Source organism: Eptatretus burgeri, chromosome 6 (assembly GCF_056783735.1).
Source record: "Eptatretus burgeri isolate ZD-2024b chromosome 6, Ebu_testis_v1, whole genome shotgun sequence".
Classification (NCBI taxonomy): Eukaryota; Metazoa; Chordata; class Myxini; order Myxiniformes; family Myxinidae; genus Eptatretus; species Eptatretus burgeri.
The window spans coordinates 3,947,855-3,974,573 of NC_140966.1; the positions used below are offsets into that span (position 1 = coordinate 3,947,855).

At 46.3% G+C, this 26,719-nt stretch overlaps 1 protein-coding gene across 5 annotated transcripts in view; it reads left to right on the top strand.

Annotated features, from left to right (window-relative positions):
* ADPRH (ADP-ribosylarginine hydrolase) overlaps positions 1-14,574 on the top strand; it is a 45,010-nt gene extending 30,436 nt beyond the window's left edge. For 4 of the 5 annotated variants that reach the window (XM_085883742.1, XM_085883745.1, XM_085883743.1 and 1 more), the window contains 2 exons: positions 4,680-5,043; positions 8,172-14,574. In XM_085883742.1, coding sequence (XP_085739868.1) covers positions 4,680-5,043; positions 8,172-8,580 — 773 coding nt within the window. In that variant the 3' untranslated portion in view covers positions 8,581-14,574. The remainder of the gene's footprint in view (positions 1-4,679; positions 5,044-8,171) is intronic. The other variant, XM_085883746.1, reaches the window with a different exon arrangement.
* The last annotated feature ends 12,145 nt before the right edge of the window (positions 14,575-26,719 follow it).

Below are 26,719 nucleotides of genomic sequence, written 5' to 3' on the forward strand. Positions count from 1 at the left end.
CAGCTCGTTTGCTTCTACACGTGGAGTCGCCATTTTGAGTTCCCTGCTAACGGCCTTCATGCCCGCCTGCAGGCATCGGCCCATGTTCTGCGTCTCCCCCCGGAGCTTTTTCGTTTCTTCCTTCATGTTTGTTTCCATTATAGTTTTCATGCGTTTTATTTCGTTTGTGAATGCATCTATTTTTTCGTTCATGTTCGCCAGCATGGTGAATAGCTGGGCTATGTCGGGTGCGCTTGAGTGAGCCGTTTCGGCAGGGGTTGAGGAAGGGTTTTGGTGGAGAGGGGGGGGGGAGGTGTCATACACCGCGGCCGCTGCCGCACCCATTTCGGGCTCTGGGTTCAGTTGGGCGAGTCCGTGTTCCTGCACAATCAACATTTCCTGCACGGGGATTCCATCCTGGACCATGGATTCTACATTACTACACATATACATTTCTAATACCCCCGGCTCCCGCTCGCCTTGAGACGCCATCTTGCTTCTCTTAAAGGGTTAATTTGAATCGCTCGTAATTTGGAGGGAATCGGGGGTCGCTTCTCTCACCCCTGGACCGATTCCCGTGAATTTAATTGGAGACAGGAGAGCCCGTTTTCCTGTTCTCCGATACCAGTGCCGCGAGGAGGGCGATGAATTTGTATCGCACGACCTGACACCAGTGTTGCGGTATTCGCGCCCGCCGGCGTGCTGACGGCCACGTAACTCGAATCGCGGCACGTCGCCCACCGGACGGACAATCCAGTCGTGACCCTCTCGGACTAACGCCGGGAACCAGTCACGGGTGGACCTTTCGGTCTCACCGCGATCGAGCCAATCAGCCCCCGCGTGGGATAGGGTTGCTCGCCAAATTCGACCTACCTAAGTACCCACGCGGAGGGTAGACCGGGCGATCGCACCTCGCCGCAGGTCGACTTCGGACACGGGCCACTTAAGCGACCCGTTCCGTACTATCGGGATAACCAAGCGGTGTTATCGTCGACCTCGACGGTTCGATTAATTATCGGGCGTATTCAGCCCACTACCAACCCTTTACGTGAAGCAAGATGAGGATTCAAAGAAAGAAATGACGAAGCGAAGCGGGAAACAGTTCAACACAAAGCACATTTATTCGCGACGAACGGAAAGCACACATATACAATTCCACCAAATGCACACAGAAAAGAAAAACACAATGCAATTTACACAAAAAGCAAATGCGACAATGCAGATCTAATACCGATTACACGAGCACACGGCAACACTTATACAATTTTACTTCACAGACGGCGCCGACAACACATACCCAAAACCAAGGAAAGAATACCCTCAAGGATGAGGCGGGCCTGAGGCCGAGACCGGGTCGGGCCTACCCGTCTGGTGATGAGACGCGGAGCGGCGATGGTGCCTCAACTCCGCGGGCCTCGCGGGCAGTGTCTGGTAGGGGTGGGAAAGGGGCCCCCTTGGTCGCACTATCTCAGCGCGGGGGGGGGGAAACAGGAGGGGGTTGCTGATGCTCGGGGTATAGAGGATTTTTATCGCCCCGCGACGAGCGTCTCCACCTCGGCCAGGTCACGCTGTCGGCCTCCCTGGGGTGCAGCTCCCTGCACGACGCGAGCACCCCCTCGTCTGCCCTCGCCGCCTCTCCACAGCTCCGTCCCCTCCGTTCCGACTCCAACGCACACGACGACCAGCTCCTTCTTGCCAACTCCACCGCCCGCGAAGTCTTGACTCTCTGTTCCCTCTCGACTCTCCTACTCTCTCGACTGACGAACACGGTCGCTTTTTATCAGCCCCGTAGCTTCGCCCTCTCATCTTTGACCCCCTCCCTTCGACCTTTCACCTCGCTCCCCATTGGCCCGAGAAAAAGTGGGCGTGAATGCTTTTTGATCCATAAATTTGCATATATCGATCGCCCTCCAACGCCCTGGGGCGGGGCCACCCGCCCCTCGCTCACCGATTGGACGGCAAAAAGTGGGCGTGTGTCGTTTTGATCCGTTTTTGAAGCACAAAATCCGTGATTTTGTACACGCTGTTCGGCGCGCGCCCTGCACGAGTCCAACACCGGTACCCACAGGCGGCGCAAGAACGGTGGCGATGCGACGGTTGCGAGGTGTGACGTGAAGGTCGTGGCGGTTGTGGTGAAGCGGCGTTGTGGTTGGTGGTTGATGTTGTGACTGGTGGTGGTAACAATGGCGGTTGGTCCAAATTAAAGATAGTAAAAGAAAAACGGCTATCCTGAAGAGTCGCAGCACGCATAAATGACATGTATTCCCACTAGACAACGGGTTTGGGCCTAACTACACATGTACTTACCGAGATACCTCACCTAAGGGACCTGAATGGTGGTTTGCGAATTTGGTAACCACAACAATATATATATACATATATATATATATATATATATACATTTCTATATATTAATTCAGTGTCCCAACGGGGCTTGAACTCAGGACCTTTTGGGTCCCAAGCCACTGCCCTAACCACTGCGCCAACGCTACGTGCATGACTCAAAACAAATTGAATTTTTCAAATTGAAAAACCTTCACGGAGTGGACCTTTACAAAAAAACCTTTACAACCTTTACAAAAAAAAACAACCAGGTGTATTATTCATGACTCAAAACGAATTGTATTTTGCAAATTGAAAAACCTTCATGGAGTGACCTTTACAAAAAAACCTTTACAACCTTTACAAAAAAACAACCAGGTGTATTATTCATGACTCAAAACGAATTGAATTTTGCAAATTGAAAAACCTTCATGGAGTGGACCTTTACAAAAAAAACCTTTACAACCTTTACAAAAAAACAACCAGGTGTATTATTCATGACTCAAAACGAATTGAATTTTGCAAATTGAAAAACCTTTACAACCTTTACAAAAAAAACAACCATGTGTATTATTCATGACTCAAAACTAATTGAATTTTGCAAATTGAAAAACCTTCATGGGGTGGACCTTTACAAAAAAACCTTTACAAAAAAACAACCAGGTGTATTATTCATGACTCGAAACGAATTTAATTTTGCAAATTGAAAAACCTTCATGGGGTGGACCTTTACAAAAAAACCTTTACAACCTTTACAAAAAAACAACCAGGTGTATTATTCATGACTCGAAACGAATTGAATTTTGCAAATTGAAAAACCTTCATGGAGTGGACCTTTACAAAAAACCTTTACAACCTTTACAAAAAAAAACAACCAGGTGTATTATTCATGACTCAAAACGAATTGAATTTTGCAAATTGAAAAACCTTCACGGGGTGAACCTTTACAAAAAAAACCTTTACAAAAAAACAACCAGGTGTATTATTCATGTCTTGAAACGAATTGAATTTTGCAAATTGAAAAACCTTCACGGAGTGAACCTTTACAAAAAAAACCTTTACAAAAAAACAACCAGGTGTATTATTCATGTCTCGAAACGAATTGAATTTTTCAAATTGAAAAACGGAGTGGACCTTTACAAAAAAAAACCTTTACAAAAAAACAACCAGGTGTATTATTCATGACTCAAAACTAATTGAATTTTGCAAATTGAAAAACCTTCATGGGGTGGACCTTTACAAAAAAACCTTTACAAAAAAAACCTTTACAAAAAAACAACCAGGTGTATTATTCATGACTCGAAACGAATTGAATTTTGCAAATTGAAAAACCTTCATGGGGTGGACCTTTACAAAAAAAAATCCTTTACAAAAAAAAAAACAGGCGTATTATTCATGACTCGAAACAAAGTGAATTTTGCAAATTGAAAAAAAAACATGTTACGTCTGATCTCGAGCAACATAAAACAAATGCATAATATTGTTTTTTGGCAAATAAATGTGCATATTATTAAAATTCAGGCTGGATTGTTAGCAGTAAATAAAATGTTTCTGGAATTAAAAAAAACAATATTGCAAACATTGACTGTCAATAAACTGTAGCCTATTACTGTACTGTAAGATGGATAAGTTTACATTCTTCAACAACTGTCAGCAAAGTGACGTATTTGATACTCGTGGCCTTTTCAAGGAGCCAGGGTAATGTTGGGCTAATGTACAAGGCACTCAAGATATTGACATAGCAGTCTGCATGAATTGCACTTGTAACTACAAAAATCTGATCATCAATTTTTACCTCCGCCACTGAAGGAGGAGGTGATGTTTTCACCCCTTTCTGTCTGTCTGTGTACAGGATATCTCAAAAAGTTGTGGACGGTCCAGATAAAATTTTGAGGACAGATTTGGTGTGCGACAACGACGAACTGATTCGATTTTGGTGAATATCTGGATCCGGATCTGACTCCTAGAATTTTAAAGTGATTCTTCACCATTGAGAGATATGGCGAAACCGATATATAGCACGATATCTCAAAAAGTTGTGGGCGGATTCGGATTAACCTTGGTGGACATGTTGGGTGTGTCGCAAGGACAAATTGATTCGATTTGGTGAAGATCCGAACCCGGATCTGGATACGAGAATTATTTAATTTTTAAAAAGTGATTCTTCATCATTGAGAGATTGGGCCAAAAACGATACATGGCATGATATTTCAAAAATGTATTGGGCCAGATATATTATCATAGATCAGGCAGTGTGTGGTGGAGGTATGCACTCTACAGAGTGCCCTTCTAGTTTCATCAATTTTTAAATCTTGCTGAGTTTTGATAAAAAATTATATTTTGAACACAAAAGTAAATATGCTGGTCTCTGGGTGCAGGTATGACAAGTGTGAACTGGATTCCAAAACTTCAGCCAAACATATCAGGTGGATTATTCATCCCTTTCAATCCCAAGGGAGGTGGTTGTGGAGCAGCTATGCGTGCTATGGCCATCGGTTTGCGCTTTCCAGTGCCCCAAAAGCTCGAGTGGCTCATTGCAGTAGCAGTGGAGAGTGGACGCATGTCACACCATCACCCCACTGGGTACCTGGGCGCTGTGGCTGCAGCCTTCTTTACATCCCTGGCTGTGCAGCGTGTACCGCCAAGGAGCTGGGGTGCAGCTCTGCTCGGTGAGGCTCTCCCCGCAGCACGACGCTACGTGCAGCAGGCAGGCCGCTACGTGCAGCAGAACTTGGATTCCTGGTGTGTTTGAAGACTATTTTACTCATTAAAAAAAGAAAAATGATTAAGCATACCAATAGAAAATGAAGAAAAATTATAAATTTTAACACAAAACAGCAATAGCAGTTGAATGGCTTGGACAGACATTCCATAAAGTATAAACTGCTGTATCAGTAGTATCAAGTATCAAGTGAAAGCAGTATCAGTATCAGGCACAGCAGTATCAAGTGAAATTAAAATGAAGCCAAATAACAGCAAATGAATAATTAGTATGTAAACATCAGGTAAAGGAGAGAAGAAAAGTGGAAAACGGAAAACATGGCAATGAAACTTAGCATGAATCACAAAAGTGTGGAAAAAAGGAAAGGGGTGGTGTGTTTGAGATGGGAACGTCATAATCCCACAATGGACACAGATTTGTGACACCTGAACAAAACTATGGCTGAACTGCGTGTGTGTGTGTGTGTGTGTGTGTGTGTGTGTGTGTGTGTGTGTGTGTGTGTGTGTGTGTGTGTGTGTGTGTGTGTGTGTGTGTGTGTGTGTGTGTGTGTGTGTATCTTCCCCATGTTTTCCCATTCCTCTCCGATTTTTGTACACCACCCCTCCCTATTCCATCTCCAGGCACTGAATGACGTCATCGCCAGGCGCCGAAGGCCTTTGGCATCCGGGGATGATGCGTCGAAAGGGCAAACTCAGTTTTTACTGTTTGTTTTCTTGCTTTCTTGTTTGTTGGGTGGTCACCAGACTACCCTTCGTCTCAGGTTTTACGTCTGTCTGTATGTTTGTATGTAATGGACAGCTCTGGAGGCCAGAGGAGTCAACTGATTTTGATGAAACTTGACAGATAGTTCATACCAGGATCTAGTTCTATGCTTTTCAGCACCGTTGCTATGGACGCCACCGTTGCCTAGCAACGGGACTTTGAATTTTTTGAAAAAATCCGAAAAAAAAATTTCGAAAATCAAAAATCGGCTTCTGCGCTTTTATACTCACTATAATCACACTTTGTCAAAAACTGTATGACTAGTATGCAATTATGTAGCGACCACCCATGTCGCCGACCGGCTTGTTGGGTAGTCGATCCAGTCGAAAAAGAAAAAAAAAATTATTTTAAAAAATTTTGAAATTTGTTCTACCCTTATCAGTTTTTCCGTCGATATGTTTGTTGGGTAGTCGATCCAGCCGAAAAAAAAGTTTTTAAAAAAAAAAAAAAATTGAAATTTGGTCTACCCTTATCAGTTTTTCCGTCGATATGTTGGGTAGTCGATCCAGTGGAAAAAAAAAAAATTTAATTTGAAATTTGTTCTACCCTTATCAGTTTTTCCGTCAATGTTTGTCTGTTGGGTAGTCGATAGTCGACAAAGAAAATTTGGAAATTTGTTCTACCCTTATCAGTTTTTCTGTCGTTATGTTTGTTGGGTAGTCGATCCAGTCGAAAAAAAAAATTTTTAATTGTTTTTGAAATTTGTTCTACCCTTATGATCAGTTTTTCCGTCGATATGTTTGTCTGTCTGTCTGTCTGTCTGTCTGTCCCTCTGTTCGGTCCAGTGCTCCGTTAACAATGGCGATTTCGATGAAACTTGGTTGGTAGGTTTATACCATGACCCAGTTGTTTGCAAATGTGCAAATGAGAACCGTTGCTATGGACACCACCGTTGCCTAGCAATGGGACTGAAATTTTTGAAAAATCATAAAAAAAATTATTTTTTCGAAAATAATAAAAAAAAAAAAATCGGGCCATGAGCGACTGTGGGCAGTACATTCAGCCATATTGTCAAAAATTTCCAGCCGAATCCTATGAAAACTGTCGGAGAAGATGCACTTTGAATGAACCCTGGTCAAAAACAATAAAAAAACGAAGTTCGTTATATCTCAGAGACTGAGTCAGATATACATGAAACTGGTATGGTAGGTTCATGGTATGTCCTAGTTATGTGTGAGAAAGAACCGTTGCTATGGACCCCTCCGTTGCCTGGCAACGGCCGAAAAACCTCTAAATGTGGGGGTATTTTAACGAAAAAACAATCTGCAGCATTAACCCTTGAAGCGAGAATCATGAATTTTCTTGTGCTTAATTATCAGGTCATTCCCCATCGAACGGGCCCATCGCGTCAGGTTCTATTGGGTAGTTGACTTCCCATGTCCGCCGACCGGCTTGTTTATTTGTTTGTTTGTTTGTCCAGGCGATAATTCAGCCACCCTTTGAGCTAGGACGCTGAAATTTGGGTCCAATAGTGAATAAGTGCTTTGGCAAAAAAGTATTTTTTTATTAATCAATTAATTGATGAATTACTTAATTATTATCGATTTATTCATCACTTATTTATTTTCTTTCTCATCTGGCCAATATCTCAGGCACCTTTTGAGCAAGGAAGCTGATATTTGGACATAACCGTGAACAAGTGATTTGGTCATAAAGGGTATTTTAGAATTATTGATTAATCAATGAAACTATTAATTATATAATTTTTCGATTAATCACTTCATTTTCAAAAAGTTACAGATTCAGATGAAACAGTGGTGGTTTCGAGATGCTCTTAGCTGATTGATTAATAAATTAATTATATTATCCTTATTATTAGCTTATCTGCAATTTACATTCCAGATAAGGTATTATCATGTGCTGTCCGTCCATCCAACTTCTTTTTCGACTTCTGCCAAACCGCTGGGTAGCGCTGGGAACCCCCATCTCTCCCCCCGGCAGCACTGGGTACCCCATGACATTTTATGCCTTTCATCCTTGTTATTATTATGAATAATGAGAAGATTTGCCGGTTTTGACCAATCTCAGTTTTATGCTTTTGTCATGGTCGGGAGTACTGAAAAGTGATCCCTGCCTAGATAATCATCTGAGCAGTCCAGGTAGGCTCTCTTATGTAGCCTAAGCGACTTTTCGAGAAGATACTCCAACTTTAGTTTTGTATATAGTGAGTGCGGCCGACATTTTTTTCCACGCCATCCCTACATAGAGAGTGCCAGCACACTCTCTTATAAAACGAATACAGAGTTGATCGAATTCACTGATGTTCAAAGCATCATGTTTGATGCTGAAGGTTGGAAAAAAAGACTTTATGGTGCCTACCACATAATTTTTGACAAATCAAAGACCGTCTTCAGCATCATTGATCCACTTTGTTTCTTTTCTCCAGGCCCTACTTTGAGACGAAGTGGCGTGACTATTTGGAGTTACGTGGGATTTCAGATGGCTGCTCTGAACCCATTTTCCCTGTGGACGAAGCTCGACCATCAGCAAGAGATGCCTTCTATGCATCACTGAGCTTCAGTGGTTGGGGAGGCAGCAGTGGCCATGATATCGGCTTAATAGCCTACGATGCCATTCTGGCCGCTGGACCATCTTGGAAGGAGCTATGTTTGCGTGCAGCCTTGCATGGTGGAGATAGTGATTCAACAGGAAGCCTCGCTGGTTGCTTATGGGGAGCTATGTATGGGTTGAAAAGCATACCCCAGAATCACTACAGCTCACTAGAATACCGCTCTCGCCTTGAGAATGTTGGCAGAGGCCTGTTTGCAGTTGCAAGGAAAGATAGATACAAATGAATAATTGTTGATGAGCTGACGAAGCTAAAATTTGTTTTATACGAGGGTGAGTCAAAAATTATCCACAATATATTTTTATTTAAATAGTACAAGCAAATACAGCCCGTCACCTCGCTGACGAGAATATTAAGGGGGAGAGAGAGATAGGACCGAGGGGAGGGGAGAGAGATAGGACCGAGGGGAGGGGGAGAGAGACAGGACCGAGGGAAGGGGGAGAGAGACAGGACCGAGGGGAGGGGGAGAGAGACAGGACCGAGGGGAGGGGGAGAGAAACAGGACCGAGGGGAGGGGGAGAGCGACAGGACGAAGGGGAGGGGGAGAGAGACAGGACCGAGGGGATGGGGAGAGTGATAGGACCGAGGGGAGGGTGAGAGTGATAGGAGCGAGGGGAGGGGGAAAGAAGAGTTGAAGGAGGAGGGGGTGGAGAGATAGGAAGCGGCGAAGAGCGAGGAAGGGGCTGGGGAGGGGGCGCCTCACCAAACGTTGCTATACACTCCAGAGGGGGTGGAGTGAGTAGGATGGTGGAGAGAGGAGAGAAGCATGAAGGGAGGGGTTCTCGACTTGCATTTGGTAGTGGGACTTGGAGAAGGGGGGGGGTAGTACAGGATTGAATGAAATGGGGTACATTAAAACAGCACGTTAATACAGCACGTGGAGACCACTGGGAGATGTCCATGGCAGGTGGAGGAAAGGGGAGGGGGATGGGTGAGGGGAGGTGGAGGGAAGGCCACATGATGGGAAGGGAAGGGAAGGCAGCATGAGGGGAAGGGAAGGCAGTGTGAGAGGCGGGGAAGGGAAGGGCAATAAAACGCACCCAAACAGCAACATTTTCTTTTTAATCACAGGGTTCGATATAAAACCAGGTGGGAGCATTTAAAACCCACGCTATCTACCTGGCAATGGCCTGTCTGCGTGCATGCATGCTCGCACATGCAGTGACCTTTGCCCCACCGGTCGGCTCACTCCAAACCAGATTCATACATGCTATTCAATGGGGAAGCAGTTTTCAATTCAAAACTAAACCGTCAGTCCTTAACAGTCCCCTTAACAGAGGGGGAGGGGTGGGAGAGGAAAGGGGGGAGGGAGAGAGGGAGAGGGGTGAGGAGGGGGGGAGAGGAGGGTGGAGGGGGAGATTCCGGCAGATGTGACGCCCAGTTTATCATCTATCCAAGAGACGACATGCACATTGATTAATCACCGTGCTTGTGAAACACCGGGATGACAGTTTATAGCTGGGTCAGGATTTGAACCAAGGATGGACAGCTTAGAGTGAGCAGACGTACCTCTCGGCTATCCTGCCATGTTGTGGCGATTCATTGCTTTATATAACAATCATTGCAATCAACTAACTTCTTTTGCCTTCCAAACTCCAGTATCGAACCGCGGTGTCACCAACGAAGTTTGAAGAGCATGCGCCAAGTGGCTTTAGCAAGCACTCCACGAAACAGATGAAGAAACTTTTCAAAACAAAACGTTTATTTTTTTTGGTATGGATTTATCTCTGCCGAAGTGATAGGTCGTATAATGAAAGAAGATTCCCTCTTACTCCCTCTTCTAATGAAAGAAGAAGATTCTTAAGATTCTAATATACTCCCTCTTACGGTATGACAGACCTGAGCCTCGTCCTGGTGGAGGTGTTGCTCTCTTCATCAAAGACTCTATTCCTCACTCTCCATGCACTGCTCTCACTCCCCCACACCCTCAGGAATACCTCTGGCTTCGGCTTCCCTCCACTCCCACCTCATGTTTATATGTGTACTGTACCGTCCACCGAACAGTGATGACTTCATCTACACCTCACTATCCGAAAACATGGACCATCTTCTATCTTCTGATCCAAACTCTCTCTTCCTCTTATGTGGTGACTTCAATTGTCATCACACCAGTTGGCTTGGTGTGGGTACCTCTCTCACCTGCCATGGCACCTCAGCAAAAGCTTTCTGCGACTCATTGGGACTGACTCAATCAGTCAACTTCCCGACCCAGATCTCAACCAATGGTACTCCATCTCTTCTGGATCTGATTTTGACAAATTTCCCTGACAATATCTGCTGCTCTTCCTTCGCTCCAATTGGTTCTTCTGACCACGTCCTTGTCAAAGTGGACATCTCTCTGGCTGTTATCAGAGAACCACCTCACCGCCGTCGAGTCTGGCATTTCACTCAAGCCGACTGGCAGGGTCTCCAAGCAGCCCTCAAACTTACAGACTGGTCTCCTATCACTACTTTCTCAAACATCAACTCATCCTGGGAATTCTTTCAAAGAAACTTGCTCTCCCTCATGCACAGATTTATCCCCTCTCGTGTTCAGTTGTCTTACCCTTCCTCCCGCCCTTGGTTTACTGAAGCTTGTGGCGAGGCAGTTGTCCTGAAACAACTTGCCTTTGCCTCATGGAAAGCAAACCCAACTGAGGGCAATCTCAGTTCCTTCCACAAAGCTCGGAACAAGTGTGTATCTACCCTCAGGAGAGCCAGAAAACAACATCTTTCTCATCTCAACTCTGAACTCTCAAACCTCTCTCCCTCCTCAAAATCCTGGTGGCGTTTAATCAAATCTGTTTCTGGTGTATGTTCCCCCTCCATCCCCTCCCTTACCTCAAATGGCCGCACTGCTGATTCCACACGTGATAAAGCTGAATGTCTAAACTCGGTGTTTGCAGCTAAATCTTGTGTCCTAAACCCATCACTATCTCTACCCACTTTACCCAGTCGCACCCAACTGTCCCTGGACTCTGTATCCTTTTCTCCTGACAAGGTGGAGAGCTTGCTGTCAAACCTCGAGTCAGATTCTGCAACCGGTCCAGACGGCATCAGCCCACGTGTCCTCAAAGCCTGCTCTTCTGCTCTTGCTCACCCTCTCTCTGTTCTATTCACCCTCTCATTTGCCCAAAGTCATCTGCCATCTACTTGGAAATCTGCTAACATCACTGCCCTGCATAAAAAAGGTGCAAAAACAGATCCCTCTAACTACAGACCAATCAGCCTTCTCCCAATCATCAGCAAGGTTATGGAATCCATCATCGCCTCAGATATGAAATCCTTCCTCTTCTCCAATGGCTTGATTTCCAATCATCAATTTGGTTTCAGACCAGGTCACTCTACCCTGGATATGCTGCTTCTGCTCTCCCATCAATGGATGGAGGTCCTCAATGCCAGACAGGAAATCCGAGCCGTATCCCTGGACATATCACGTGCTTTTGACACAGTCTGGCACCCTGCCCTACTCACCAAACTCTCTTCCCATGGTATTCAAGGCCATCTCCACTCATGGCTCACAGACTTCCTCTCCTGTCACAGTCAATGTGTGGCTCGAAATGGAGTTATTTCATCCCCTCTTCCTGTGCAGGCTGGAGTTCCTCAAGGTAGCGTTCTGGGCCCTGTTCTTTTTCTGGTTTTCATCAATGATCTCTCGGACTCTCTGGAAAATCCTCTATTTCTCTTTGCCGACGACTCCACCCTCTGCCGTACCATCTGTCATCCCTCAGACCGGCAAGCAGCAGCTTCTTCGCTCACTGCAGATCTGGATAAAATCACAAACTGGTCCAACACGTGGAACATGTCTTTCAATCCAGACAAATCTCACACTCTCACTATGTCTCTTCGAAAGGACCGTTTACAAAACCCCCCCATCCACTTTCTCAACAATCCTCTGGAAGAAGTCTTTTCTTTCAAGCTTCTGGGTCTTACTATCTGCCATGACCTTTCCTTGGAAAGTCACATTTCCAACCTCGCCTCAAAAGCCAGTCGCCGACTGGGAATCCTCCGTCGTGCAAAGTCCTGCCTCGGCCCTCTTGAGCTCCTGACCACTTATAAAGCTTTTGTCCGTAGCCTGATGGAGTACTGCTCTCCCCTCTGGGCTGGTGCTCCTGCCTCCCACGTTTCTCGGCTTCACGCTGTCGAAACCAGGGCATTTAAGATCATCGGCATCTCCCGCAATGAAGCTGAGTCTTTGGGCCTCTCACTCAATCACCGCAGGTTGGTCGGTGGTCTTTCTGTCTTCCAACGACTCCTCTCCAGCCTTGCCCCCCCTGCTCTCTCTGTGATTTGTCCCCACCACATTTCCACAGGGCGCTCAAGGTCCGCCAACAACCCCCTTCTGGTAAAACTACCAAAATCACGAATCACTGCTCATCTTCACTCTTTCATTCCTCTTTTTTCCCGCCTTTGGAATAAACTTCCTCACTCTATTCTTTCCCATTCTTCCCTCCAGACTTTCAAAACAGCTGTTCACCACCACCTCTTATCTTCCCCCATCCAAATCCTCGATCTTTTCTACCCCCGATAATCCACCCAAGCCCACTTCCTTCAATTCCCCTGCTTTCCTTCCTGAAAGTCCCTTAAATGTCCATCTTCTCTTCGCCATGTTCCCCGTCCCATCCCCATCCCTCTCACTTCCACAGTTCACCTAATGTGTCTGTTCCCCACTGTTTTGTCCCTTCCACTCCCACCCCTCTTGTCTCATGCCCCCTTGCTGTGAGTTGTGTGTTAGCTCTCATACGAGCCTCGACCAAGGTATACAAAAAAAAAAAAGATCACACAAAAAGGAGAAACGTGGTGCAAAATAAAATTGCACATTTTCAGCGAGCCAACCAACGTCCAACACAGCACAGAACAACGCGGGGACAAACACAGGCGAGTGGCCCCTGAACTTTGTTCAATTCAATGGATATTCAGTATTTAGTGTGAATATTGTAGAGCCCTCATGAAGTGGCATAAGCACTCAAGGAAGCACTCCAACGAAACAGATGATAAGGAATGGAAAGTATAACTGACAGTGGGACAAACAGCAAGATAATTAACAGACAGGGAAGAAGGAAGGAAACACTGAAACTAGCAAGTAAGATGGTTGAGTTAGGATAGAGAGACTGGCGGAATATAAAGATCATGGGACAGAATTGTGGATCACAACAGAGGGCAATGCACAGCTTTTGAAGCACTTGGAGGGAATGGTGACCATTATTCACCTGTAACACAAATATGAAAACATTTGCTTTTTCCAGTGTATGGTGTATGATAAGTCGATACCCAATTTTAAATTGTTGTTGCAGTTTTATTTATGAACCGATTTTTAATGAAGCAAACTGTGAATGAAAGTGCCAGGTGAGGTTTCATGCACAACATTTAAACCTCCACATATGCTCCAGCACCGTCAACACATTTCCTTAATGGACTGGCACATTTGCTCCTGCTGACGAGAGCACGTTTTCAGGAATATTGGTGAGAACATTGGTTATTCTCTCCTCCATTTCATCAAGGTTTTCTTGGCTTCATGCTATTGGACACCATTATTTACATTGTTTCATGAAAATCGGTTCATAAATAAAGCTACAACGACAATTTGATATTGGGTATTGGCTTATCACCCCATTGTTGTTTCATCAGATTTTCAGAAAACAGATATACAGCTTCTCCACTTCAATCGGACCTTTCCTTCATTTTTGGTCCACCCATCTCTGTTCTCGCATTTGGCAGCTTGGCTGCTGGGTCGCTATCATTTCTTGGAGCACAGCTGTACCACTGATGCTGTGACCCTCTACCGGTCGACTGGTCCTCATTTCACCGACCTCAGAAGGAAGACAGGCTGAGTCGACTCCACCTGGTGGTTAAAAACTCCAACAATTTTGTGATTTATGAACTTGAAATCTATGTGACATGGGATTAATGCTTAATGAGCTGTTTGAAGGTATCTTGAGGAGTGTAATTCATTTGGTAACCAATGAGAGTGAATATCATTTCAATGTGTCCTTATGATTATTTTGATTGAGATCCATGACAAGAGCAGGTGCCTGAAGTCAGGCATGCTCGTATTACTCTGACTTTTTCTTCCTTTGGCACACGATCATCACGGCCATTGCCAGAGCACATATGCAGCACATTTGGGTGCACTTCATATACATATAATGTTCATGAAACCCAACGTTGTTTTTCATCTTCCATTGTTGTGGAGAAAGCCAGGCTGTACCAGAACATTGCAAATAAAATGACCTTATCTGTACTCCAGCGATAGTAAAATGAGCATGTCCACCAATTCCTTTACTCAGTACTAAGCCTGTGCAGCATGCCGCCTGGTCCACTTGCTCATCGCTCCGTTCCCACCACCAACTCTCACTCCAGAGGACCCCACTTGAACTTACATTTGAGCTTGTGCACACAGAACTGCACTGTGAGCTCAGGACAGAGAATTGGCCACTGTAAGTGACTGCCCCTCCCCCCCCCCCCCCCGCGACCAAAGTTGACACTTAAGGGTGTGGGGGTGGGGTCAAAGGGAAAGTTCCACATTTAGTGTGGGAGTGGCCTCAGGGAGCGCCGGTGACGCGCCGCCCTCTTCCCTCAGAGCATGGCAGGCGCATTTGTCTGAATGTACTCCATGGTGACATCATCCTCCACGCGAAGTTGCTGCGCTGGATCCGTCCTCAATGGTCCTTCGCCTGCGCCACGCACATCAACTCCCGAATTAACATGGGACCAACGTGCAGTTGTCCCCATCCGTCTCAATGCCTGGGAAAGGCGCAGATGGCTCGCTGGATAGCAGAGCGATCCCCATGGTGAGAATGACGCAAAGCAGCGGCAAGCGCATACGTGTACCTGGATGCAAAAGAGCTCCACTGGTAACGAAGCTGGGCTTGAGCCCAGTTGTAGGCAAAAAAATGTCCGTGGGTGAGGCGAGATGATGGTTCCGAGGTGCAGGAAGGCGGAGGATGAACTGGGTGAGCGAATGAGATTGATGTGTCTTCAGGTCTGATGATGAAAGTCTGAGTCTTCAGGTCCTTGGTGCTTCCAGTCTTGCTCTATGAATGTGAGACTTGGACTCTGACCAAGGATGTGAGACGGAGACTTAATTCCTTTGGTACCAGGTCTCTTTGGAGAATCCTTGGCTATCGCTGGTGGAACTTTGTGTCTAACGAGCGGTTGCTGAGAGACTCAAATGAGATTTGTTACCTGCATAGTCTCTGAGCATCAGCTGCAGCTGTATGGACATGTGTTTCGTTTTCCTGACGCTGATCCTGCTCACCAGATTCTCTCAGCGAGGGAGTCTCGTGAGTGGAGGAGGCCAATGGGCCGATCACGTGCCTCGTGGTTGCAGCAGGTTGATCAGAATCTCAAGGAGATGGGGATGGCCAGACAGAGGCCCCTGTAGTACCGGCGGAACGTCGACGCAGTGACGTGCTGCTCTGGTGCATGCTCCCATACCTGACCTGACCTGACGTGATGTCTTGACGATATAAGTTTCACTGTTCCTGTTCCATGTTTAGCCGAGAGCATCAAAACTTTTTAAATCACGTTTGGTATTTAAAGATTGGAAACACCTTTCTTCGATTTGTTGGTGATATACTGGGTTTTTTTTTTTTTCGTGTCGATTTTTTTCGGTATACCTGAATATTCAGAATATACTGTTACGGCTGTGGAAATTCGCAAACCACCATTCAGGGCCCGTAGGTGAGATATCTCGAAGTACATGTGTAGTTAGCCCCAAACCCGTTGTATAGAGGGAATTTATGTGATTCATCCCGGCTGCGACGCTTTGAGATAGCCGTTTTTCTGTTCTATCTTTATTTTGAAACAACCACGTGTCAACCGCCATCACACAACAACCACCTTAACCACCACGCCAGCCATCGTCACCAACTACAACCACGCTCCAACCCTCAGACAACAACAACGCCAACAGCCACGACCTTTACCTTCACAACTCAATCCCACAAACATCGCATCACCGTCATTCCCAAACTGAACCATAACCATAAAACCACCAACGAAAACCCCCACCACCCTCACCTCTCTCCTTCTACGGCCATTCCTGCATCACCTGTGAACACTGAGCGTCGGGCTGTCTTGGGCCCGTTCAGCGATACACACCGAGCCGCGAGCGCAAATAGCGGCCTTTCAGAGGAAAATTCGGATCAATAATTATGCAACACGCCCACTTCCCCTCCGTCCAATTAGTAAGCGCGGAGCGGCTTGGCCCCGCCTCCAGGCGCGTCTGTGTGAAATCGATATATGCAAATTATAAGATCAGGGGAGATTCACGCCCCCTTTCCTCCGACCAATGGGCGAGCGTGGCTCCACCCCCGAGGTCATCCTGATCCGGATATTTGCATATAAGCTGCTCCTGCCGGCCAATAAGAAGGCGAGCGCAAGGCGAATGAAGTCAGTTGAGTCGGGTGGCGAAGTGATCGGTGTGGCAGGAAGAGTCAAGTCGGGTGGCGAAGTCAGTGGAGTCGGGTGGCGAAGTGATCGGTGTGGCAGGAAGAGTCAAGTCGGGTGGCGAAGTCAGTGGAGTCGGGTGGCGAAGTCATCGGTGTGTCATCGAGTTGGGTTCTGCAGTCGGCTGAGAAGAGTTGCGGGAAGAGGCAAAGGAGTTCGGGTCCGAGGCGAGAAGGACGGCGGTCGACGACGAGGTCGCGGTGTGGGATCGCTCGTCGCGGGACCCAAGCCAGCCAGCCATTCTCCTCCCCCAGGGCATCAACAATTCCCCCTTTCGCCCGTGCTGAGATAGTGCAACAAGGGGGCCCCGTTCCCACCCCACTCCAAACGTCGTGCCAACGAAACACGGCCAAGGAGCACGGAGTCGGGGCACAACCACGCGGCCACATCTGCGGCTCGCCCGCCAACGCGTCACGAGGACGCGGGTAGGACCCCCCTGGTCTCGCGGACCTGGCCGCTCCTCCAGGTCACGCGCATAATTGGCCTTCAGGCCTGTCTGCCCCCTTGTCTATGAGGGTGGCTTCTTTCCTTTGCTTTTGTGTAAATGTGTGTTGGCGCCGTCTGTAAAGTAGAACTGTATAAGTGTTGCCGTGTGTGCACGTAGTCGGTAGTAACTCTGTGTCGTTGTTGCTTTTGTTTGGGTTGCTATATGTGCATTTTGACTGTTTGGCTGTACATATGTGCTTTCCGTGTGCCGGGAAATAAATGTGCATTGTGTGAACTGTTTTCCCGTTTCGCTTCGTCTTTTTTTTATTGACCCTCCATCCTGCTTCAAGTAAAGGGTTCGTAGTGGGTGCAAAACGCCCGGTAAATAATCTGAACCGTCGAGGTCGACGATAACACCACTCGGTTATCCCAATAGTACGGAACGGGCCGCCCAAGCGGCTCGTGTCCGGAGTCGACCTGCGGCGAGGTACGATCGCCCGGTTTACCATCTGCGTGGGTACTTAGGTAGGTCGAGTTTGGCGAACAACCCTATCCTACGCGGGTGGCCGATTGGCACGATTGTGGTGAGATCGAAAGGCCCACCCGTGACTGGCTCCGGGCGATAGTTCCCGGAGGGTCACGACTGAATTGTCCGTCCGGTGGGCGACACGGTCGCGATTCGAGTGACGTGGCCGTCCGCACGCCGACGGGCGCGAATTCGCAACAATACTTTATTCTCTTCTCTTCTCTCTCACACCCTGGTGGTCATTCGTTTTTCAGTTGTGGTGTCATGGTGGCTGCTTCCTGTTGTGATTGCTCGGTCTCGTTCGGTTTTTCCTCTTCCCTATGTTGCTCCATTGTGTTTTCGTATGTGCTTTGTGAAGCTCCTTTTGTGTACTGCATTTTTGAGAGAGAGAGAGAGGTAAATTTTGTGTGCTTGGCCTGAAGAACTTCAAGTGTTGGGCTTGTACTCGGCTTGCCATGTTTTTCAACATCGTCAGTTATCGGCTTTACCATTGCTGTTTATTTTTATTTTACCTTTGCCTGCAGGCTTTGCTCGCGACAGGTTTTCTTTTGTAAGTTTATTTATTCGTTTCCTTGGTTTCGTTTATTTTTGGCTATGGCAAACATTTAGTTGCAGAATCGCAGGTACGAGTCATTGCCTCGTATGCACGGACTCATTGCTTGCCCGCCTGATGGAATCAGCGTCGAGGACATGGTAACAAGTCTCGGTGAGCTTTTAGGCCTGGATAATATCTTGGCCGCCTCGAAGATGAACCCACAGAATTGTGGTTTTTGTATGGGAGGAACACCTCGAAAATGAGGCGGTTGAACAAGGTCTGTCCTTGCCACAGGACATTTATATCAGTGTTCGTCCAATGGACACCCCGGCGGTTCGAATAGTCTTCTCAAATTTATCTCCTTTTATAAAAAGCGAGCAGATCATCTCTGCTCTTCGCAGTTTCAGCACCGTCGTGCCACGGATATCCATGATTCTGCTACGGCTTCGAGCAGACGACTTGCTCCGACACATCATGACCTTCCGGCGTCATTGTTGTATCATTCTGAAAAATAATGCTCAAGACGCTCTACGCAGCCATTATGTTCTCGGTTGATGGACACAGCTATCAAATATATGTGTCGACCGAAACGACGACGTGCTTCACTTGCAGGGAACACGGGGATCTCAAAGGTGCAGGTATGAAGGTAATTGTCCCTGTGAACAGGCAGACCCCGTTAATAGTTCGGACAACCATCCTTTGACATGGACAGCAGCAGTGAGAGAAACCTCCTTGAATGACAGAGGCTTCACTACTATTACTGCTAGTAAGAGCTGAAATATACTGAAAAAAAAAAAAACTCAAACGTCCGAACGTTAACAATGAAGGAGTTATCAACGAATCAAAAAAGATCGTGTTATCCGGGAACCACAATGGACCCCACACGGAAGGGGGCTCCTTGTGTGACCGACTTAACTTTGCTTAATAGATTCGTTGCTCTAACTCCTGATGATGAGAAAGAAGCAATTAATTATGATGAAAAAGCTGATTGTGATGACAATGTTGACCCTGCAGCTCCTTTCACTGCAGGAGTTGAGGAGTCGATTTTAGTGTCTGTCTCCGTGAGATGTGAGGCACCTAAGGAGGTTGTTCCACATGGTGTTTCAGACTGTACGGAGATGGAATGTACCGTTTTTGTCGTTAAAACCCCTCATGTACTCTGAGTGACATGGCCATAGTGGGCAATGAAGAAGTAAATTTCACAATGTGATGGTTGTGGGGGTAGATGGAGGAATTTAATCAGGAATTTAGGATTGAATATAATTGTTTGGTCCGTGGACGTGTAGGAAACATCTCGATGTAATTAAGTCGGGAAACTGTGAGCTTGAAGTGTTACGCATCACCACACGGGGGGTGGTGCGGTGTTAATTAGATTTGGATTAAGAATAAGTTCCTCAGTATGTGATTGCCCCCCCCCCCGGAACCTATTCTTAGGTTTTTGCATTTATAAGCAAGCCAAACGTGCCGAGCAGGCAGAAGCCCCGCCTCCAAGGGTGATGGTGAGAGAGGTCACACCCCGAGGCTGATGATTGATGGGTGTGACATGAGACGCATGAAGAAGAAGAGGGTGTGGTTGGCAGCAGATCAAATAGGACAAAGAGTGAAGAGTGGGGAGGAGGAACGTTTGTTCCCGCTGCGAGATAGCGGTTTAGCGCCATTTTGTACACGTCTTCGCGTGCAAATAGAAGCACCTTGATTCCAAGTTCCACAAAGACCATCTCTGAGCCAAGCTAAGCACTGGAGTAAAGGGGAGGTTTTCTTTTATTTCGTTTCCCTTTGTCTGTATTTAACTCCGTGTGCAGAGGCGCCTCGACTTGGAGTTTAATTTATGACATCGGGGTAGGATTTTAGAATCCATCGGGACCACGACATTTGGTCCCGGAGAGAGAAAAAGCTTTAAAAAAAAAAAAATTGAGAGTTGTAATCAAGGTACAAATTGTTTAATTAATTGGTGTCGGGAAAAAAGAACACTTGGAAATTTAAGGGAAAGATTTTTCTTTGTATTTTCTGAGTATAAACGCGCGTGGGAAATGACGATGTTCATGCTAGGTAGTGAGTACGGAGGAAGCGAGCCAAGGATGGAGCTGAATGAGGATTGGGTAGGAACCTTCCCCCATCCCTGGGCCGTCGGGTCGGAAAACGATTGTGTGGGCTCTCCGGGTCGTGTGGGAACAGTCGTGGAGCCAAAACGAACCAACTAATGAAGAGATGAAATGAATGAATGGTGAATTCAATGAACAAATGGATGAACAAAGGGAATGCAGGAATGAACTGTTAACTCAAGTGGCTGGTGAATTGAAGAGACAAATTGTTGAACAAAGGGATGAAATGAAGGCATTGGAAAACAAAATTAATGACCAAAGTAATGAAAAACAAAAAGGGATGAACAAAGGAATGAAATGATGGAAAGAATGAACAGGCAATTAGGACAAATTGATGAACACAAGAAGGAAATGAATGAACGATTGAAAAACAAAATGAACGAACAAAGGAATGAAATGTATGGATGCTTGGAAGGCAAAATCGAAGGGGAAAATAAAAGACATCACTGATCAAATGAACGAAATTAAGAGGGGACTTAACACAGGAATTGGGGGGTACAAATTGATGAAATGGAGAAAAGAACGGAACACCAAATGGAGGACAGATTGGGGAAATTCGAGATGAAATTGGTGGCTCGATTTGGGGAAATGGAGAAAAGAAAGGAACACCAAATGGAGGACAGATTGGGGAAATTCGAGATGAAATTGGTGGCTCAATTTGGGGAAATGGAGAAAAGAAAGGAACACCAAATGGAGGACAGATTGGGGAAATTCGAGATGAAATTGGTGGCTCAATTTGGGGAAATGGAGAAAAGAAAGGAACACCAAATGGAGGACAGACTGGGGAAATTCGAAATGAAATTGGTGGCTCAATTTGGGGAAATGGAGAAAAGAACGGAACACCAAATGGAGGACAGACTGGGGAAATTTGAGAGGAAATTGGTGGCTCAATTTGGGGAAATGGAGAAAAGAAAGGAACACCAAATGGAGGACAGACTGGGGAAATTCGAAATGAAATTGGTGGCTCAATTTGGGGAAATGGAGAAAAGAACGGAACACCAAATGGAGGACAGACTGGGGAAATTCGAGACGAAATTGGTGGCTCGATTTGGGGAAATGGAGAAAAGAAAGGAACACCAAATGGAGGACAGACTGGGGAAATTTGAGAGGAAATTGGTGGCTCAATTTGGGGAAATGGATAAAAGAAAGGAACACCAAATGGAGGACAGACTGGGGAAATTCGAAATGAAATTGGTGGCTCAATTTGGGGAAATGGAGAAAAGAAAGGAACACTAAATGGAGGACAGACTGGGGAAATTTGAGAGGAAATTGGTGGCTCGATTTGGGGAAATGGAGAAAAGAACGAAACACCAAATGCAGGACAGACTGGGGAAATTCGAGACGAAATTGGTGGCTCGATTTGGGGAAATGGAGAAAAGAAAGGAACACCAAATGGAGGACAGACTGGGGAAATTCGAAATGAAATTGGTGGCTCAATTTGGGGAAATGGAGAAAAGAACGGAACACCAAATGGAGGACAGACTGGGGAAATTCGAGACGAAATTGGTGGCTCGATTTGGGGAAATGGAGAAAAGAAAGGAACACCAAATGGAGGACAGACTGGGGAAATTTGAGAGGAAATTGGTGGCTCGATTTGGGGAAATGGAGAAAAGAACGAAACACCAAATGCAGGACAGACTGGGGAAATTCGAGATGAAATTGGTGGCTCAATTTGGGGAAATGGAGAAAAGAACGGAACACCAAATGGAGGACAGATTGGGGAAATTCGAGATGAAATTGGTGGCTCAATTTGGGGAAATGGAGAAAAGAAAGGAACACCAAATGGAGGACAGATTGGGGAAATTTGAGAGGAAATTGGTGGCTCGATTTGGGGAAATGGAGAAAAGAACGGAACACCAAATGGAGGACAGATTGGGGAAATTTGAGAGGAAATTGGTGGCTCAATTTGGGGAAATGGAGAAACGAATGGAGCACCAAATGGAGGATAAACTGGGAAGATTCGAGACGAAATTGGTGGCTCAATTTGGGGAAATGGAGAAAAGAACGAAACACCAAATGGAGTACAGACTGGGGAAATTTGAGACGAAATTGGTGGCTCGATTTGGGGAAATGGAGAAAAGAACGGAACACCAAATGGAGGACAGACTGGGGAAATTCGAGACGAAATTGGTGGCTCAATTTGGGGAAATGGAGAAAAGAACGGAACACCCAATGGAGGACAGATTGGGGAAATTCGAGATGAAATTGGTGGCTCAATTTGGGGAAATGGAGAAAAGAAAGGAACACCAAATGGAGGACAGATTGGGGAAATTTGAGAGGAAATTGGTGGCTCAATTTGGGGAAATGGAGAAACGAATGGAGCACCAAATGGAGGATAAACTGGGAAGATTCGAGACGAAATTGGTGGCTCAATTTGGGGAAATGGAGAAAAGAACGAAACACCAAATGGAGTACAGACTGGGGAAATTTGAGACAAAATTGGTGGCTCGATTTGGGGAAATGGAGAAAAGAAAGGAACACCAAATTGAGGACAGATTGGGGAAATTCGAGACGAAATTGGTGGCTCGATTTGGGGAAATGGAGAAAAGAACGGAACACCAAATGGAGGACAGACTGGGAAGATTTGAGACGTAATTGGAGACTGAATTTCAGCAAAAACAGGAAGAATTGGCATTGAAAATAGAAGACGGTAAAACCCAGGTTGTCCAAATGGGGGAAAAGTTGGAAGAAGAAATTGGGTCCACAAATAAAAGAATTGACAAAGTGAATGAGGACCTGGAAGGCTATCACACCTGTGTGGATGCCATAATGCTATGGCAGGTCGAGGAATTGGGATCTTGTCAGCGCCAGGGTTGGTCAGTTGGAAACTTGTGTCACAGGGCAAGAGCAGGTGTTAGTTAATCAAGGCTTGTGGGAGCCACAATTGACTGGGGAAAGGATGGATGGAATGTTACAGGAGCAGCTGAACACGGGACAATACTGTCAAGGGAGAGGAGATAAAACCAAAAGTTTCTGTAAGCCTCAATGGTGATGTTGATGGTTCTGTCGAGACCACGCTTAGACTGACCGACTCGTACGAAGTTGTGTTGGACTTGCTGCACTTTGACATTGGGGATGTTTCTGAACAGGGTCGAGCAGATTTGGCAGAGCCAATGTTTGAACCATTTGCAGGACATGTAGAGGAGAGTTGCAGCAATGGATCTTGAATTAGACCTGAGTGAGTCAAGTGCAGCCTTTGAAGAGAAACATGTCCACATTTGCATGTTGGGCAAGGTGTCTTGGGCAACACAAGGTGCCAACAACGTCTGGTGGAATGTAGTGGCGCTTTCTCCTTTTCCAGCAACTCTATTCTTAGCTGTAAGTTCTGCAATTTGCTGCACAAGCTTTCTTGCGGTGAGCAACGCAATGTTCCGCAGGATTCCTCACTTCCAGTTGCTCGGCTGGGGGAGTTTGGCCACGTGGAGAACCACCGTCACGACCGTTGTGGTTGGCTTGTGGCCGTCTACATCATGGTGAATACATGTATGGTGAATACATGGTGAAAAGTTGACTGCCACATTGGGTGGCCGGTTTTTCCATCTGGCTTGGCAGTGACGCGGGGAGCTTGGCTCTGTGAGAGAGTGGCATTGGCACCGTCTTTTGGCTGGTAGTGGAGCTGTTCGCCTGTATGGACGGTGAGCTTAGCCATTTTGAAGCAGGTTCTGCATCTTTGGATCTTCTTCGTGCTATTTCCATGACACAGGCTGGATGGTGTCATCTGGCACCTCTCACCCAGGTCATACCAGATCCGAGTCTCCGTGTCTCCCGTCCCATGGAGGTACAACTGTGGTGTGATGGAGAGCAGGGGCCGCACACGAGGGCATCTGCACTGGTTGAGCATGCGAGTCCAGTTGTCATGATTCCAGGAGAGGAGCCAGAACTTGAACCGGAACCAGAACCACAGCCTTTGCCGATTCCAGAACCCAGCATTTCAGAGGGACCCGAGGAAAAAGATCTGATAGAGAATTTACACCAGGAGAACAGAGCATTGCGTCGTGAACTGCAGTCATTCAAGAGCGAAACCCAGAAGGTGATGAAAAGTCTTCAGGAGAGAGTGCATGAGCTTGAGGCTGAGTTGGATAACAATCGCAGTTGCCGGCAGAATGTGCAGGGCAACGTTCTCGCCCTGCAAGCTGAATTGGATGGGCTGCACCAGCAGCAAGCCAAACAAGCATGGCAAGGGCTCACTCGAGCTGAAAAGAAAGTGAGGGCACGTTCACGGCATTATGGGAAGATGAAAGAGAAATTCAGAGCTACACGAAGCCAAAACACATCCCAACTCACTCCACAACTCTCATCGCAGGCGGCCGAGCAGACGAGCGTAACAGCCCGGGGTCGGGTGATGGTGTTTGCGTTAACCAGAGTGTCTGTTTGTCTGGCTTTTGTCTATCGTGGATGGTGGAGTGCAGTTTCCGGCGTCCATGTGTGTCTGGGAGTTATCCTCATGCTGGTTGTGGGTCGGCCAGTCGTGGCCTTGTTCTGCCCTCAATCTGGCGCACTCAGGAGGTGCAGTTTTGGCTGGGTTGTAATAAATCCCTCGCTTATTGTTTCACATACCTTTCCTTGCCCTTGCTGAAAATAAACTTGATCATGATTGTGAACTGGCAAATACAACCAGTTGCTTCCCTGATGGGGATATTAAAGAAGGGGAGGGGAAGGAGAGTGGACGGTGGGTAGTGGGAGAGAGAGAGGATAGAGAGGGGAGGGAGGGAGAAGGGTGGCAGAGCTAGCAGGGGTGAGGAATGGAGAGCAAGGAAGGTGGCAAGGGTGGGGATATCGAACAAACATCGCTCTACACTCTGGAAGAAGCGTGGGGGGGTGGGGGTCTCAACTTGAGTTTGGTAGTGAGACTTGTGGAGAAAAGGGGGGTGGTGTTAGTGTAGGATTGAATGAAATGGGGTATGTTGAAACAGCACATGGAGACTGCCAGATGTCCATGGGGAGTGGAGAGGGGAGGGGGATTGGTGGGAGGAGGTAAGCATGAGGGGAAGAGAATGCAGTGTGAGGGGAAGGGAAAGGAAGGCAGCACAAGAGGAGGGGAAGGCAGCATTCATTTCTGGAAATAACTGTCTGAGACAATGAATGTTGTGTGCATTACTCGGATCTGATCCCGAAATCCATAATATATACATATACATTTATTTATTTATACTTTATACAAATATCTTCATAATATTTTTACTATTCGTATTGTATTTCACCAATTCCATTTGGTGTCGTTTTATGATCTTCTTCTTCGGGAGTGTCTTCCACGCCTGTCTTAGTGCGTTCACTGCAACAATATAATCCACCTTCACAATCACAGAACATTGTGCACGGCAACATTGAGGATAAACATGAACACTTTGATGACTTGCAGTTGTCACCAGTGCATTTGATCATTTTGAGTGCATATTTTGGTGCAGCTGCCATGTCTGGGGAAGCATTACAGGTTGCAAGAATTTATTTGTTGTATCCATTGTCCATCCATGCATCGTAGGGTCTATGTCTGACTGGGTGGCTTCTGCAGTGTGCTTACAGATATTGGCTTGCAAGTGAGCCCGCATGACATTCTATTGAAATGCTTTATTTAGTTGAAATGTTTTGGAACAGAGACGTATTAGCCTTTGCCGTTTTCAATTTCCATGTCTTGCATCGCAGTTCACTCATATTTGACGCTTGCACGTGGCCATAACATTCTGAAATGAATGCAGTATACTCTTGTACATCAGATCAAGACAGTGCAGCTGTGATGTTCCTGAGTTCTAATAGTTGATGACCAGCTTTAAGTACTTTCACTACTTTCGCCTTTCTAATTCCCCAAAACTGAGCCACAGTATCGCATCCTGATAAAGCATGTGCTGCTAACAGTTGGCCAGCAATGTTCTTGTGCAGGTCTGCAGTTGCATTTATGTCAATACATTTTCTGCTTTGGGATGTAGCTTCCATTGTTACAGGGCACATGAGTTGTTTTTTTTTCTGCTGATAAAAGTGGACCAACAGTATGAACACGTCAGTGTCATCTAAAATGACACCGATATTAGTGTTTACACCATTCACCTCCACAATGCTCAGCAACCGATGTGTGATGGTGACATCAGCCTCCTCTTGAGTGTTTCTCATGTCTTTGCGGTGGATTGTCATACTTTCATGGATTTCAATAAGGACTGGATCACTGCCTGTCATGACAAGTTGAAGGTGTGTCCTTAGTTGTTTCCCGCCGTTCATGTAGAGTCTCGACAATCAAATTGATTAGCTGAACTTTGTTGTAGGTCATAATTAATGCAATTTTTTGTGGTGGAAGAAGCATAGCATGACAATTTATGCTGTCTTCTTGACAAAATGATGCTGTTTCCCTCTTGTTGAA